The sequence below is a fragment of the Chanodichthys erythropterus genome, chromosome 16, assembly GCF_024489055.1.
Source record: "Chanodichthys erythropterus isolate Z2021 chromosome 16, ASM2448905v1, whole genome shotgun sequence".
NCBI classification, from domain to species: Eukaryota; Metazoa; Chordata; class Actinopteri; order Cypriniformes; family Xenocyprididae; genus Chanodichthys; species Chanodichthys erythropterus.
Window position 1 is genome coordinate 3,873,145 of NC_090236.1, and position 17,256 is coordinate 3,890,400.

Sequence of the window (17,256 nt, forward strand, 5' to 3'; positions counted from 1 at the left end):
AGAAAGTCTTATTAAATAGTCTCCTGTAACCTCAGCATATTATATATGGAATTTTTACATAAACAATAAATGCCTTTATTTTTAATTAAACAAACATCAGTTACAATTGGATAAAAAAAATGAGAAATGTAAAAATATGAAAAAAATGTTTTAAAAAAATGTAAAAAATAAAAATACAACTGCTGGCAGTCTTTCAGCAGATCAAACACAAGCAGAGAAGAAGCAGCAGATTTTGGATGATCTTTTGTAGCCACTGCATACTAAGTGAGTTAAGTTTTTGTTAAATGTGCATTACATCTTTTCTTACTGATTCATTTATCATTGAGAGCTCCCTGAAAATGTAAAAATTATAGAACCACCTCCTCCTACTGCTCCAATTCTTCTTCTTCCTCTTCTTGTTCTTTTTCTTCCTCCTCCTCTTCTTCTTTTTCCTTTCCTGGCTCCTCCTCTTCTTCCTCTTCCTCCTCCTCTTTGATGCCCTGTTGTGGTTTGCTGTGTGTGGGGTTCTTGGGTGTATTTGGCTGAACGTGCATGTTTGATTGGTTTTGTGTGTTCAGTTGAGGCCGTGATGGGGTCATTTCATTGCTGTCCTCACTAGAGTCCTGACTGGATGATTGTGTTGAAGAATGAGGATTATGGAGGCATGGTGGGTGGGGCCCGGAACATGAGGAGATGACTGAATGGTTGAAGTGTGAAGCCGCCATACACTCGGCAGTCGAGCGATCACAGACACACTGCAGCCGGTCACACACACTCGCACCTGAACCTGCCATACATACACAACATAATCATTAACACAAAACTGACCTTGGTGAAAAATGTTCTTAATTATATGCTTTCGTGTGTGCAATGCCGTACATCGAGGCTTTCCTTTGTGGCAGCTGATTTGAGCGTTGAGTTTTCTGTTTTTTCTGCAGCCCAGCACACTGAGCTGCTCCAAACAGCACTGCTGCAGAAAACAGCACCTGACACAAAGACACGTCAAGGACAGTCAGGACACAACAGAGTTTTAGCACTGAATTTAACCGCACAATTACAGTAACATTCACATGTGTGTGTGCGCATGTTTATATAAACTGCTAGTCAATAGCTCGGATACAATTGACTTTTTGGTGTTTCTTATGATCTCCAAAATACATAGAGCAATATATATACACTGTGTTTCAAATTATTATGCAAGTGACATATCTGTAGAATTTTAGTACAATAAACATTCCGATTTTAGTTTTTCGAAGAAAGTGTTTGTTTATTTATCCATGTCTTTTTAGTTAACTGGTATCAATCTCAGACAAAATAGTTTGTAAATGTTTCACTTTGTGAAGTTTGGTTAGGGGTGGCTGAAATGCAATTTTACACATAACTGCCAGCCTGCATGGAGAGGTTCTCAAGACTCCAGAGACACCAGCAGCTTCAAATACCTGTTTGCTGCTCAACAGTGGCTTTTTTTATAGCTGCCCTTTTAATACAACTTGTTTGACAGAAACTTTCCTTAATAAGCCTTTATCTGACCGAGTTCTGCTGTGCTGTAAATCACTCACAAATCTTATGATGGTTCAATAATCTGCATTCAGTTTTCTCACAATATTAGTTGTTTTCATGCCTTTTGCACAACATTGCACCATTTTATGCTTTTCATCTTCAGAAAGATCTTTCTTCCTCCCCATATTGCATGAGAACTGTGACTTGCTTAATAATGTGGAACAACATCTTTAAATAGGGTTTCCATTTACCTAAGTACCTGGCAAACTATTTTGTCTGAAATTGATACCAGTTATCTAAAAAGACATGGATAAATAAACAAACACTTTCTTAGAAAAACTAAAATCTGAATGTTTATTGTACTGAAATCCTACTGATATGTCACTTGCATAATAATCACAGTGTATATATTGCTCTATAAAAGGTTTTGTTTCTTTTTTTAATTTAAAGGATTTAATTTCTAAAAAAATAAAAATCTTACTGAGCCCAAACATTTGATAACTGCTTATCCTAACTGATTCAAGCATTTTTGCCATTGAAGATTTGTGTGTTTTTGTGTTCTGACCGGTCCAGTTGGTCTACTGGGTTTCCTGTCCCCTGCTGTCCACAGTAGCAGCCATAGTGTTGATACTCATGAGGACATCGTCCTGTCAAACAGTGCAGCATTTCTCCCAAAGCAGACATGTCCCTCAACACTTGTCCAGATGCACTGTACTGGAGGAAAGACATGCTACATTCTACAAACACACAAACACACATTAATGTAGCCACACTTATTTGATTCTGGTATATTTTTATTTCCCCTAAAAATCTTACCATTGTGATGGTACCATGCTACTGAGATGATATCAGTACCATGGTACTTTGATAGATACTATGGTACTGAATGATGACTAATGTACCATGGTATCTGTATGGTACTGCAAAGAACATTGAAGAATAGCATGGTAATGGATGTCATGGATGACATGGCATCTGTTTATCTCTCATTGTTTGTCTATTTTTTACTTATCCAGTTTAAGTATATTTACAGTACATGCCCTTCAATAGTTTGATTTCAGCTGCACTAAAGCTATAATTTGTCTTTTTAAAATGCTTTAGTCTGACTGAAATTCTTCCAGCGATTTAAGCTTGACTTGTGCAGAATGAATACAAGTTAATCAGACTACAGTTAGCTTCACCATTGTATTGATGTGCCGAAAGACAGAGTTGATGTGAATTTAAGGCAAGACACTACAGGCAAAACCATTGTTTTTTACACACCAATCTATTTGCGTCTATAGATTTCAATTGCAATACATATATTTTTAAAGGCCATTTTCTTAAAGTGATTTTTTTGTCATGCACTACCCTTACAAAAAAGTTTAAGTGTGCTATTAGTACACTTCTTTTAAACTAAAATAAAATAAAATTAAGTATTCCAAGTATACTTGACTTGTAGAAATGTGCTACAAGTATTTAACTAGTAAACTATCTTTTTTTTTCTTTTTTTTTGGCGAGCCAGCCAGGAGACAAACCTAAACTACTAAACTATCATAAGTTCACTTAGTATAGTATAGTTGCAATATAAATGAAAAATGTAGTTGTTAAGTAGTTGCTTGAGTACACAACTACTTATCTACATTTTTCATTTATATTGCAACTATAATACAAGTGAACTTATAATAGTTTACTAGTTAAATACTTGTAGCACATTTCTTAGTTTATGAAAGTACACTTTGAAGTATACTCTCAGTAAACTACTACTTTAGCTCAGTTTACTACTGTTACACTTAAAGTATACATTTATACAGTAAAAAGTGGGCCAATTTAGTTCCAAGTAGTACTGAAATAGTTCTTACAAGTATACTACTAGTCCATTGATATTAGTATACTTACTACATAAAGTATACTTAAAAAATATACTTGAACTTTACTTAAGTATACTTAATAAAATGAACTTGAAGTGTTCTTATTTTTTGTAAGGGTAAGCCTAAAATCTCACCTTCAACAGAACTTACAAACACCAAATTATCCAGTTTTATTCCTAGCTATATTCTAAAGATTTTTACAGAGGGGTTGGTTCATATATCATTTGTCTGATTTATATAACAATCCTAAAACACAGTAAAGTATATTTTATTTCTGGCTGTTGGCAGTATTTTCTCATTTATGGAGTAACAAAAACACATCCAAAATCCCTTGTGTAAAAACCTATAATATGTCAACAAAATGAGACAAGTGTTTTGAACTTGGCTTTATCCATTGTTCAAATGTATGCAAATTAATGTGTATTTACTTACTTAATGCCTCATTTGTATAGTTATACATTTTCAGAAAACTTGTAATATAAGTCTTAATGTACTGTGATTAATCAAATTTAAAAATAAAATAAAATTTTTACCCTATTCATCTGTGGGGTCTTTCCCTAATGCTTCAAATGTTCACTTACGCAATGTGTCATGTATTCTTGAACAGAGAGATGAAGACAATAGCTCGACTAACCAATAACCCACTGTAGCTTGATTATAACTGCACATGTACACATACTTAATGTTTTGTTATCTGTATATGTATGTTTAGGTCTTTTTTTCTCTCCAAATCTCTCACCTTCAGAGTCTTCTTGTTGCTGCAGGTCTGACAGTCCAGCAGCCTCCAGTAGAGACCAGGGAAAGAATGGCGCCGCCCGTCTCCGGACCTGGTGAGACTCTGGGAATCACACACAATGATTTCTCTGGAGTACAGACACATGTGCAAGAGTGTTTGGAGAATTGCTTAACATAATTTGCTCAAGCAGTACATGTTCTTGGATGAACATTCTGGTACAACTTTTCCATACCAATCAACCAATTAGTTTTTAGGAACAGGATTATCATCAACTAATCATTTTCATCTGATTTCATGAGTATGTTATGAACAAGTTTCGGCCTATTTGGTTGATATAAGAATGCTGATCCAGGAACACGTCCTGCTTGGCTAAATCGTTTAAGAAGTGGATTGTCAACATTACCCATTTTCTCTGATTCCTGTGAGCTGTCAGATGGCTCTTTTTCTTCCTCGTTCTCCTGCTCCTCTTCCTCAGCAGACTCCGGCTGAGCAGTAGTGGTCAATGATAGTAACTGATCCAGGGCAGGGCGGGGAGGTTTCTGGGGATGAGGAACTGTTTCAGTAGCAGCATGTCCTGATGTTGTGGTCCGTGTGCTGACAGGCTTGTGGGGAACTGTAGATGTGGTCCTGATGTTCCTAGTTGGTTTTGCAGCGGGGTGAGCTGTTGGTCTTGGTGATGCACTGTGTATGGGAGGTTTAGGGAACTGTGCTGGAATGATCCATATGTACGGACTGACCTTGCTGACCCTGGGTGGTATTGTGGTGGTTTGGTTATTGACTGATTCATCCTCTTCATCACTTTGTAGATCTTCCTTGCTTTCTATATTGTGACTTTCGTCCTCTGTAGGTAAAGGTGGCTTCGTGTTGGCTTGTGTTTGAATTGTCGGTTTGGTTGTGCTTATCTTGCCATATTCTGTGCTGCTTTCTTGACTGTTATTTGGTGGGTTTACTATCAAATCATTCTCTCTCTCAGTCTCTTTATCTTCCTCACTCTCTTTCTCCATTTTTTCAACCAATATCTCTTTCTCCTCGCTTCCTCTCATAGATGGAAGTTGCACAGAAGTGGTTGCAGCTACTGTGTTTTTATTGATAGCTGTTGGCAGGGTTGTTTTGTGAAGTGAGTTTTGAATGGTTGTTATTTTAGTGGGTGTGGTCATCTGAACTATATAAGGACTGGTTTGTGTTGAATGTTCTTCTATTTCTCTGTCACTCTCTCTTGCCTCTTCTCTCTCCTCCATTGACTCATCACTTTTCTCCTCTGTTATGATGTCTAAAGGTGGGCTGACATACGGTTTAGCAATGTCATTTGAGTAATTAGTTGTAGTATGTGAACCAGATGTGTGTGTAACAGGTTTTAAAGTGTATGTACTATGTGCAGGTGTGTGTTTGAAAGGTTTGCTTGCAGCTAAATGAAAGGTGTCTTTATCGCTCTCATTGTCGTCCTCCTCAGATGAATGGTGTTCAGGTTGTGTGTGAGTGTGTGTGTATGTTGGAGGTGTTGTGTGGGGTGTATACTGAGGACTGTGTGTGTTTGAATGCGTGTTTCTGTATGATTCTGTTAAGTCTGTGACAGTCTGTGATTCTGTTATTGTGGTTAGCGCTATGCTAACAGTCAGCTCATCTGTAATAAAACCAATATGTTACAGTCAGAAAGCATGCTGAATGTTTTAATGAGGTCATTTGCATGTGTGTTTTCAGTATGACTAGACATGCTCACTTTTTGTGCTCCACTCCATTGTATTGTGGGTAGTAAGGATTTCCTCTTTGTCACTGCCCCACTCTTCTGTCATCAGCAGCACAGCAGTAACTAAAATACAGAAAGTGGCAGCGCAGGTCAAAGGTCATGGTCTTAAGATTAAATGTTTTTGTTATTTTCAATAAATATATTATTAGCATTGGAAGTTTAATAATTAGGGATGTAACGATGCATCTGGAACCGGTTAAAAATCGATTAAAATATGTGACGATTCAAGTCGGTTGAGATGCTAAATGAATCGCGATACATTTGGGGGCGGGGGTTATATGAATGTATAGCTGAGGAGAACTGACTGTGTTCAGAAAAGTTTAGATGGTATTTTCTTTTCATCTTACTTCCATACAATGGCTTTTAAAATAGTTTTAGCGCACAGCACTGTTTGTTTAGAGCGGTAACCATGGAAGCGCTGTATTGCCGCTGTTCCATAAGCGCCACCTGCTGTCAGACAGTGAATTTGCGTTCTCATGCAGCCCTTCTGCTCTTATGAAGTTTTATGTAGCATAATTTCACAAAGCTAAAGTCTGAACATTCTGTTTTTGCTTCAGATGTTAAAAATTATACAATCTAATTTAACTAACTGCTAATTTAACTAATCTAACTGCTCAAACAGCATCTTTGTTGGGATTGTGATTAAAATGCAGTGGTTGCCTCTAATTTTAAATGGCTACAGATAGTTCAGCCTGTAATAGAGCAAATAAACGTCTTGTTCATGTACTCATATGAAGAGATTTCTTTTATTTGTATTATTTATTTATTTATTTGATTTAGGATTTGTTTTAAAATTTCAATTTAGTTGTTATAAAGATATTTCAATTTCACAAAGAAATATACAGCATTTTGTCTGAGAAATAATAAAAAGACATTTTCTCATTTAAATCTCATTTTGTTAAAAAAAATCGTGAGAAAATCGAATCGTGAAACCAGTATCGTGAATCGTATCGAATCGTGAGTTGAGTGAATCGCTACATCCCTATTAATAATATAATAATACTACTAATAAACATTTTTATAATGCCTTTCAAAGTTGCATCTCAAAGAGCTTTACAAGAACATAAATAAAATACATAGAATTAAAAAATAGAAACATACATCAAATCAAATTTAAAGGGATAGTTCACCCAAAAATGAAAATTTGATGTTTATCTGCTCATGTCTAATCTAAGTGGGAAGAGCATTCCAGAGTTTTGGAGCCAAAAAAGAAAAAGCCTGGTCACCTATAGAACGTAAACGTGTTGAAGGAACAATTAAAAAGCCAGAATCAGAAAAGTGGAGATTTCGTCTTGGAGTGTAGACAGATAAAAGTTCAGGTAATGTGGCACTAAACCATGCAAGGCCTTGTAGGTGAGCATGAGAATTTTAAAATCGATGTGAAACCTAACAAGGAGCCAGTGCAAGGACTCCAAGATTGGAGTGACTTTGTCAGGATTCTGGCAGCTGAGTTTTGAACATACTGTAATTTGTTTAGGGTATATTTAGAGACCCCAGCAAGCAGATCATTACAATAGTCAATGCAAGAAAAACATATTGATCAGTTTTTCAGCTGCAGAAAACGATAACATGGGGCGCAGTCTTGCAATGTTTCTGAGATGAAATAAAAAGTTTTAACCATATTCTGGACATGAAGATCAAATGTTATCAAATGTTATTGATCAAATTTTTTTAATTTAGTTAAAAACTCCATAGCAGAGCCATCCACCTTTAGGATTCCAGTGTCAGCTTTACGTATTTTGGGGGGTGAAACTATGAGCATAACCTCAGTCTTGTCGCTGTTGAGTCAAAGAAAATTTTGAGACATCCATATTTTTATCTCAGAAATACAATGTTCAAGAAAGGCAACAGTCGTATTATCACCAGGACCAGGTCTTAAATTAATGTAAATTTGAGTGTCGTCTGTTTAAAAATGAAACTTAGGACCTAAGGATCTGAGAAGTTGACCAAAGGGGAAAATGTACATGGGTCACTGATGAATAAGGTTTTTAAAAGTGTAAAAAAAAAAACCTAATGGGGATATAATTAATTTTGAAATTTTATTAAGTGATAACAATTAGATAATGTGGTTTTTACAATCAATTAAATCAAATTTTGTCATTTTTTTACAAGATGGACAAAATTTGTCACCAAAAAAAGTCATTCAGTTCAACCAAAATTTCGGTTTTACCTAAATACAATTTTGGTCATACCGAATGACCTTCTGACACCTCAAAATCATTAAAATACCTTTATATGTAGCAAAATATAATTAAAACCTTTTGGATTCAATAAAAGTGATGTAGTTGTACTACCTTACATACGTTGGATGTCATATATTTGTTTTTTATTATCATTAAGGACTTTGGACAAAAAAATGGCCCGTGACGTCATTGACGCACATACTAAAAAGTAAGGGACTCAAAACTGATCCCTGGGGAACACCAAATTGCACTGAACCCACTTTGGACCTACATCCCCCCCAGGGACACAAAGTGCCTACGATCTGAGAGGAAAGACTTGAACCAGTTTAATACAGTGTCAGTGACACCAAAAACAGTTTTCAAATGAGTGAGTAAAAGAAAATGATCTACTGTGTCAAAAGCTGAAATCGAGAAGAATCAGAATTGAAAGACAGCCAGAGTCAGCAGCGATTAACAGGTCATTTGTGACCTTAACTAATGCTGTTTTAGAGCTATGTAGTTTACGGCAGCCAGATTGGAGGGGCTCAAAAAGATTGTTGAAAGTGAGGTGAGTGTATAATTAAGAAGCCACAATTCGCTCAAGCAATTTAGCAAGAAAGGGAGAATTGGAAATGGGACGGAAATTATTGAGGTTGTCCCAGTCTACGTTAGTCTTTTTTGGTACATGTATTACAACAGCAATTTAAAATGCAGCAGGCACAACACTAATAAGCAGAGAATCATTTATTATACTCAGGACAACAGGGCATAGAGAAGTGAAACACAATTTAAACAAACTGGTAGGTATGGGATCAACTATGGAAGTGGCAGCTTTCATTTGTGAAACCTCCTTGCCAAGGGAAACAAGATCAAGTGAGGAAAAAGTATCAAAATATCAAAAAGTATCAAAAATATTCAAAATATCTTATTTTGTGATGTGCAGAATAAAGTCATTAACAACATTAGGCTGAGTAAATGATGACCGAATTTTCATTTTTGGGTGAACTCTCCATTTAAATTTGTTAATTTATATTGTTTTGAATAATTATTGTACTAAATTAGTTTTGTTGCTGATCCTTGGTGCTTACTTTTTGCCGTTGGTTCTTAATTTACCTCTCTTTATCCACTGTATATAGACTTTCTTTCTTTCTTTCTTTCTTTCTTTCTTTCTTTCTTTCTTTCTTTCTTTCTTTCTTTCTTTCTTTCTTTCTTTCTTTCTTTCTTTCTTTCTTTCTTCTTTTAAATTGCTTAACTAAGAACTAGAAGAAGCCAGAAATGCCAAAAATGAATGCAATATAAATTTTAAGAGCCTCAGTTGATTTCAAACTGTGTGGGTTTAAAGGCTTGTCTTCATTTAGAATCATTTGATCAAGTGTCTTTGAACAGTGAGCAGCAAGTGTGCTGGAATTTCAAAGAAGTCCTTGATGTACAAACTGAGATGAATTTGTTTGTGAGTGGCTAAAAGCTCAAAATGCACAAACCAACACAGTGCATCTAAGGCTGTTACCCAATTTATCTGCGAAAAACACTAACTCTTACCATGGGAGACTCCATCCTCATATTCTATTGGCTCCTCTCCCTTTTTCTCAACTGTAGTTCCCTTCTCTGAGTTTCTGTCCAACTCTCTCTCCTCTGCTTCATCTTCCTCTGGACCTGAAGATGAAGTTCTGCTTAGATCAGTGAAGTCTTTAGGTGGCTGGGGATTACTAGAGTTATCAGAACTTGTAATAGAAGGCAAATTATCCACCGGGGTACAGAAAAGAGACTAAATATGAGTTTAGTGAAGCATGTTACCTGAATGATATATCCCAGGGTACTCTGTGCTCTGGATATTGCTGCTCTGAGAGCTGTTGACCACCACCAACTCATTGGTGAAGTTGCTAATAGTCTCATTCAGTGTGCCATTTACTCCTGTAAAAGAAGTAGGTATGGTATTTAAAATAAAAATCCTATGTGATTTTCATGTGCACAGAAAATTTTCTTATGCAAAATTCCAGTTGGATTTTCATCTTGTACACACAGTGTTCTTATTTTCTGTGTATTTACTGTGACTTTCGATTCATTTAATGAATCCATGCTAAATAAAAGTATTAATTTCTTTTCTTTTTTTTATCTTACTGAACCCAGACTTATCAATAGTTTATATTTTACAAAAGCTTCAGATTTATATATTTATAAATGTATAAACTGTTATATTTATTAAAAAATTATTATATCTTTGTTTATATAAACACATTTCATATTTCTGTGCATTACCATAGAACATGATCTCCATGTCGATGTCTGATGGAGAAAGCTCCACCTTGTCTGAGACACAAACCACACTGTTAGTTGATCAGCAAGATATCTAAGTCTCTCTCTTTCTCTCTCTTGCTCAGCCTGTATGCAGGTCTCTAGGTAGTACCTAGGTTATCTAAGTCCAAACTAAATAAATAAAGGATAAAACAATGAGCTAATGTGGGTCTCAACAGCCTCACCTGTTCCATTGAGCACATCACTGGTATAGGTGTCATTATCAGGTATATCCGTCACAAAGGGAGAGACTGAAGGGAACATAAAAGACAGATGAATACTGTATGATAGGAGGATTAAAATCAACTACGAGATAAAAACATCAGTGAACATCTTTTGACTTCATCTCATCTTTGAAAGGTAAAGGTGCATGTGCTCTGATTTAATATCTGTTACCTGTCTGTGATGTGATTGGTTTGTTATATCCATCCTGTTTTGGGACTGGATGGTTTGAGCTGATGCAGTCTATAACTGTCCAGTCACATTGGCAGAATCCTTCCTCACAGAAATCCAACATATCTGCAGATGTTAGACACAATTGGGGTCAACTCTTTTCTCCACTTAACAGCGTAATCATATAAATACTATATGAATATGTTGGCTCCTTCATTGAAATAGGCTACCTTCATCCATTAAAGTACACATGAAATCGAACTTATTTATTTTGTTAGCTCAAATTGCTAGTTTTGTGGTAAACAATTCATCCGTGCAAGTCAATCCACACAAAAAAAATAGTTTGATTTCGGAATATTTAATCAAAATCTGAAAATGCTCCTCCTCACTGCAACGGTGCCCCTACTCTAATGACATAATTTTGATGGCTTGGGTTGAAAACGCATAAACCACTCCCCTCCAATGGTTAATCTGCTATGAGGGAGAGATGGAGAGGAGGAGCGCTAAAATAAAACCCCACCCACCATTCAATATTCCGTTTCACTTGGAAATATGTCACAACACTGGAGAAAAGTCGGTTGCAACTTCCGTTTCACGGGGACTTTAAAGGCACAGTATGTACATTTTTGGTACTAGAGGTCGCTTATTCAAAACAAAGGCGTAGCTTGGTGACACCTTGATTTCATGGAATCATGTGAGGTTTTGTCTTTACTTCTACAGTCGGTGGAAAAGAATCTAGACGGGAGTAGGGCTGAAACGAATAGTCGACAGAACTCACTGTTCTCACGCCACACATCCCACACAGTGAAAGATGCATCGCACAGCAAAGAGGACACAGACAACGCACCGACAGATCAGGTTACTTTTGATGTACAACTAAGTCTCAGCTTTTAAATTCTGTCAATTTTACTACGGGATTCAAACAATACTTGTAGTTGTGACGCTGTTTAACGTGGAGCGGCAGATCGCTGTAACACCTCGGTTCAAGCGGCATGTGAACCTATTCCTCTCTATTACAGCCCGAAATAGACATGAATGAACATCAAAAAGTACTTACTGAACTTACTGAAATGAATCCATCTCTAGTGTAATCACTTAATCAGAGTTTTAACCGCAGAAAGAAGTCAATAAAACTTGCAAACAAATATATCACACAAAATGTAACATTTACCTCAGGAAAGCCATTCAATGACCATAAATTCGATAGTGTGTGTGTGTGTGTGTGTGTATATATATATATATATATATATATATATATATATATATATATATATATATATCTATATATATATATATATATATACAGTACAGTACAGTCCAAAAGTTTGGAACCACTAAGATTTTTAATGTTTTTAAAAGAAGTTTCGTCTGCTCACCAAGGCTACATTTATTTAATTAAAAATACAGTAAAAAAACAGTAATATTGTGAAATATTATTACAATTTAAAATAAATGTGTACTATTTAAATATATTTGACAAAGTAATTTATTCCTGTGATTCAAAGCTGAATTTTCAGCATCGTTACTCCAGTCTTCAGTGTCACATGATCCTTCAGAAATCATTCTAATATGCTGATTTGCTGCTCAATAAACATTTATGATTATTTTCAATGTTGAAAACAGTTGTGTACTTTTTTTTTTTTCAGGAATCCTTGATGAATAGAAAGTTCAAAAGAACAGCATTTATCTGAAATACAAAGCTTCTGTAGTATTATACACTACCGTTCAAAAGTTTGGGCTCAGTAAGAATTTTTATTTTTATTTTTTTGAAAAGAAGTGAAAGAAATGAATACTTTTTTTCAGCAAGGATGCATTAAATCAATCAAAAGTGGCAGTAAAGACATTTATAATATTACAAAAGATTAGATTTCAGATAAACACTGTTCTTTTGAACTTTCTATTCATCAAATAATCCTGAAAAAAAAATATTGTACACAAATATTTTGTACAATTGTACACATTAAATGTTTCTTGAGCAGCAAATTGACATATTAGAATGATTTCTGAAGGATCATGTGACACTGAAGACTGGAGTAACGATGCTGAAAATTCAGCTTTGCCATCACAGGAATAAATTACTTTGTGAAATATATTCAAATAGAAAACAGTTTTTTTAAATTGTAATAATATTTCACAATATTACTGTTTTTACTGTATTTTTAATTAAATAAATGTAGCCTTGGTGAGCAGATGAAACTTCTTTTAAAAACATTAAAAATCTTAGTGGTTCCAAACTTTTGGACTGTACTGTATATGTATATATATATATATATATATATATATATATATATATATATATATATATATATATATATATATATATATATATATATATATATATATATATATATATATATTCCAAAAAAACAACACATAATTACATATATTTTTTACTGTTATTAAAAAGTTATTACAATTCCTAGACTTAAAAACACAGTACCAGTCATTGTAAAAGTTGGACTATTGATGACTTCTGAGGAGGAAACAAAACCTGAAGGATATTGGTCTATTCAGTTGGCTTGAAAATCATTAAAAATACACTTTCAAAAGCTGAAGTGATTTCCTTGTTTTATTTACTAGTTAAGGTACACTATAACTCAATATTTTAACTGCAATAATCGATGATTAGTTGATTAATCGCTCCAATAATCGATAGATTAATCGATTATCAAAATAATTGTTTGTTGCAGCCCTAGACGGGAGCATAAATCATGTTCATGGATGAGATTATTAACATTACTGTAGTATGAAGCAGAGCAGAAGCGGTTACTTGTTGCACACTGCAGTAAGCTAGATCGATAGTAGGCATGGTAAAACATGGTACTCGCAGTAAATCAAGAAAATGATATTTAAACAATAAGACTTGCTGTGTTGAGCTTTATAACATGATTCGTTTTTTTGTCGATGAATGTATCCAAACAGTTGCTCGCCTGTCTAATAAAGCACATAATATATTAAAGCATCTTTGGTGTTCCCATGGTTTATACAAAATAAAACCGGAAACTGAGGGTAACGCGGATATGATCTCATTGATAGGTGACACGCGGACACTGTCCTGGTTAAAATTGCTTATTTCTCTGGATTTAAACATTCTTGGAAACATTTGGGATAATGTCAGTACACAAGTCAACAAAATATATAACATTGTTCTAGTGGTTTTTAGATATTTTAATACAAAAATCTGTGTCTTTAAGGCTCTTTGAAGTAAAAATCTGCAATTAAAATGTTTTGAAACTGTTTACCACAGCTGGAGTTGTAGCTGCAGGTGTAGTTGTTGTACGTAGGTGTCCTGCGACTGCAGTTTCTCTCCTTTAGCTCTTGAGAACATCTCCAGTGGTTAAGACAACACCTACAATCACATTCATTTCAATTTTCTATTTATTTATGTATTTAGCATTATATCTTTTTTGCAGCTTTACAGAAAATAGAAGGGCAAAATAAATGGAAAACATCTCACTGTAGATTGTTCCTTGCTATGTTGGCATTTATATTTATATGTGTGCATTTATATTAATTTATGCACATTCATATAAATGCATGTTTGTTTTTTTACACACTTCACTGCTCTCTCTGCATGTTTTCATTTTAATCTCTATTCACCAACTGCATAAAGAAGCAACAGACAGAAAGAGGGGTCAGAGCATGCAATAAGTGTGTGTGGACTCCACTGAGAAGTTAATACATTCATTTAAAATCTTTCTACCCCCTCCTGAGTCTAATTCCATCCGTTGCTCATTTCTTTCTCTCTCTCTCTCTCTGCGCGTGTTCTCACCGGTCAAGTGTGTCGGCAGGCTGTATGTGTGTGTGTGCGGTGTCCCGTGTGTTTGCTTTGCTGCAGTAATGTCCGTGGTTCTGAATGTCCGCGGGACAAAGACCAGTCTCACACCGCAGATTGACCGCAAACTCCAGCACTGACCGCAGGTCATCAAACACAGAGTACAGCCAGTTGAACCTCACACCCAGACAACCTGTAAGCCACACACATATTGTAGAGATAATAATATGTGGTTAAATATATATTATATCATTTACATAAATAACATTTTCTGTCTAATTTCTCCTGTGCATTTGTTTATGTTAAATGCACTCACCAATCAGAAGCTCATCAGAACTGAGATCACTTGTTTCTGGGCAGAAAACAGCAGTGCCATGAACTGCACAGAGAAAGTACAAATGTTCCACTTTTCTTTGTTGTAAATTCAGTTGTAAAAAAAAGTGCAATGTGTAAATTTTAGCGGTGAGGTGCAAATTTGCAATATTGAGAAGCTACGGTCAGGGTGGCTAATGCTGTCGCCTGAGACAGCAGAGAGTAGCTTGTCAATCAAACGCGCTCTGTAGAACAGTTTGTCCATTTAGGGCTGCTGTAGAAACATGTCGGCGCAAAATGGCGACTTAACATGTAAGGGGACCCGCGGTGTATGTAGACAGAAATGGATCATTCTAAGGTAATAAAAACATAACGGTTCATTATGTAAGGTCTTTATACACCACTGAAAACATATGTATATTATATTTCATTTCTGTCAATAGATCCTCCTAAAATGTACACATTGCACCTTAACATAACATTCCCAAGTTATCCCCGTAACATTCTTAATAGACTGAATAATCGTAATGCAGCGTTTTTTTATTATGTCAACAAAAATGTAATGGAATGTTTGCCAAAATTAGATAAGAAATCAAAATTTATTAAACTATCTTGAATGGCACAAAATGCATATTTTAGATGGCCAATAAAATTCTTGGTCACACTGTTATTAATATTGTATTATACAATGTTAATATTGTAAATTCGAGCTACGAACCTAAACCAAATCTCCAAATATTATTTTTCAAAATATTTTAAAATTGAGGTCTGATTTATATAACAAAAAAAAATCATATATATATATATATATATATATATATATATATATATATATATATTACTGCCCTCCAAAAGTTTGGAAACGTCCTAGAAAAGTGGGGTTTTGGACAATATTGGCATGAATCCTTTTTAATTTGTGATCATTTTGCACTGATAAGGGACAACACAAACTACGAAAACATATTTTATTATATAAACAGTTTATACATAGAAAAAAACTTACATTTTCGATTAATCAAAAAATCCACCTTTAGCAGCTGTCTGATCTAAACTGGGTTCTAATTGGTTCACTGTATTCTAAACTTAATTGGCAATCAATTGTTGAAGCTATTAAGGTGCTGACCCAAAAATCTTTTACAAACCTGGGCCAAGTTTAAACCATTAACCAGCCATCACAACTGGCAAAGGGGCATGTCTGACTTTGACATGTATATATTGCCATTATTACGTAATCAAAATGAAAATTATTATTGCTGGTCTTCAATTATAATGACAAGTTACTGTAATGTATTTGCACCAAAAAAATGATAAGGATTTATGCTGATATCGTCCAAAACCACACTTTGCCAGGGGTGTTTCCAAACTTTTGGAGGGCAATGTATATTGTAACATATGCATTGAGTCCATGGATAATGAAAAAAAAATGTAAACGTAAAAATTTGAATTTGATACTAAATTATTGCTAGTTTCATTTTGAAAGAGTAAAAGTATTTTTGTCCTTAAATATTAAAACTGTTTTCCATTTTAATGTTTTAAATGTAATTTATTCCTGTGATGGAAAAGCTGAATTTTTTCCACCAGTCTTCAGTGTCACATGATCCTTCAGAAATCATTCTAAAATGCTGATTAAAAAAAGTGTAGGGACTGAGAATAATTATCATTTACATTTCAGTTCTAGAGTGATGAACTCACTCTCACCTGCACCATCACTACTGACAGAAGGTTGTTGGAATTTTCTCACCTTTCTGTGGGGTGAAGAGGAGAAAAAGATACAGCAGCCTCATCTTTATCCTGATACAAAAGAATCAGTTGTACCATCCAGTATTCATAGGTTCAGTCCTGCACAGTGGCCAGGCAAAGCCAAACCAAGAGTTTCAGCAATGAGACGACACACACACGTCCAAACTCTTCACTTCAGAATCTCTTCTAATGCAGGTGTGTGTAAGAGACGAGAAAACAATCCCCAAAAATGAACAAAGCCCTATTTAGGACACTCTAAAAGGTCAAAGGGCAAAAGGCAGAGAGGTTGTCATAGTAACAGGGCAGCAGGAAGTACACACTCTTTATGTTTGCATCAGGTCACACGTGAAGAGATGAAGATCTCACACACACACCTTCTATGCCTCTCTTTTACCCAGGGTAAAGGTCCTGACCCCAACTGAAAATTTACCTCCTCAAACAACTAGCCATTGTGAATGTGTGTGACAGGAACTCAGGTGAGGATCAAGCAGAAAGTGGGGGTTGTAAATGATTCTTTGTATTCTCTAGGTTTCTATTTGAAATAAGCATGCTGCTAATGGCCCAATACTCTGAATAAACTACAAATGCACAGCACCATAAATATTATGTAATATATTTGTAATGACACTGTATTGAACCAATTTTAGCAATATATTTCAGTACTGAATTACTTTTATAATAGGTATTTTCACACTAAAATTTTTTCTCATCTTGTCCACCATCTTGGGTTTATTTTTTTCTTTTTAGATGCTTCCAGGTTTGATTTTAGTGTA

General features: G+C 35.0%; 1 protein-coding gene across 1 annotated transcript; it reads right to left on the reverse strand.

Moving 5' to 3' along the window:
• Nucleotides 1-365: 365 nt before the first annotated feature.
• On the reverse strand, nucleotides 366-16,527 carry oc90 (otoconin 90). Its single transcript, XM_067363135.1, has 15 exons — nucleotides 16,485-16,527; nucleotides 14,748-14,810; nucleotides 14,429-14,624; nucleotides 13,899-14,005; nucleotides 10,660-10,782; nucleotides 10,449-10,514; nucleotides 10,228-10,278; nucleotides 9,766-9,882; nucleotides 9,511-9,624; nucleotides 5,783-5,872; nucleotides 4,469-5,686; nucleotides 4,069-4,167; nucleotides 2,045-2,216; nucleotides 859-965; nucleotides 366-766 (listed from the first exon to the last, which is right to left on the reverse strand). The coding sequence occupies exons 1-15, from the start codon at nucleotides 16,525-16,527 to the stop codon at nucleotides 366-368; spliced, it is 2,967 nt and encodes a 988-aa protein (XP_067219236.1).
• Between the last annotated feature and the right edge of the window lie 729 nt (nucleotides 16,528-17,256).

Coding starts and splice junctions, on each gene's coding strand:
- oc90 (XM_067363135.1), bottom strand. CDS start 16,527: ATGAGGCTGCTGTATCTTTTTCTCCTCTTCACCCCACAGAAAG. Junction 14,006..14,428: donor CCTGCCGACACACTTGACCG/GTGAGAACACGC, acceptor ATGTGATTGTAG/GTGTTGTCTTAACCACTGGA. Junction 5,687..5,782: donor AATGGAGTGGAGCACAAAAA/GTGAGCATGTCT, acceptor GTTTTATTACAG/ATGAGCTGACTGTTAGCATA.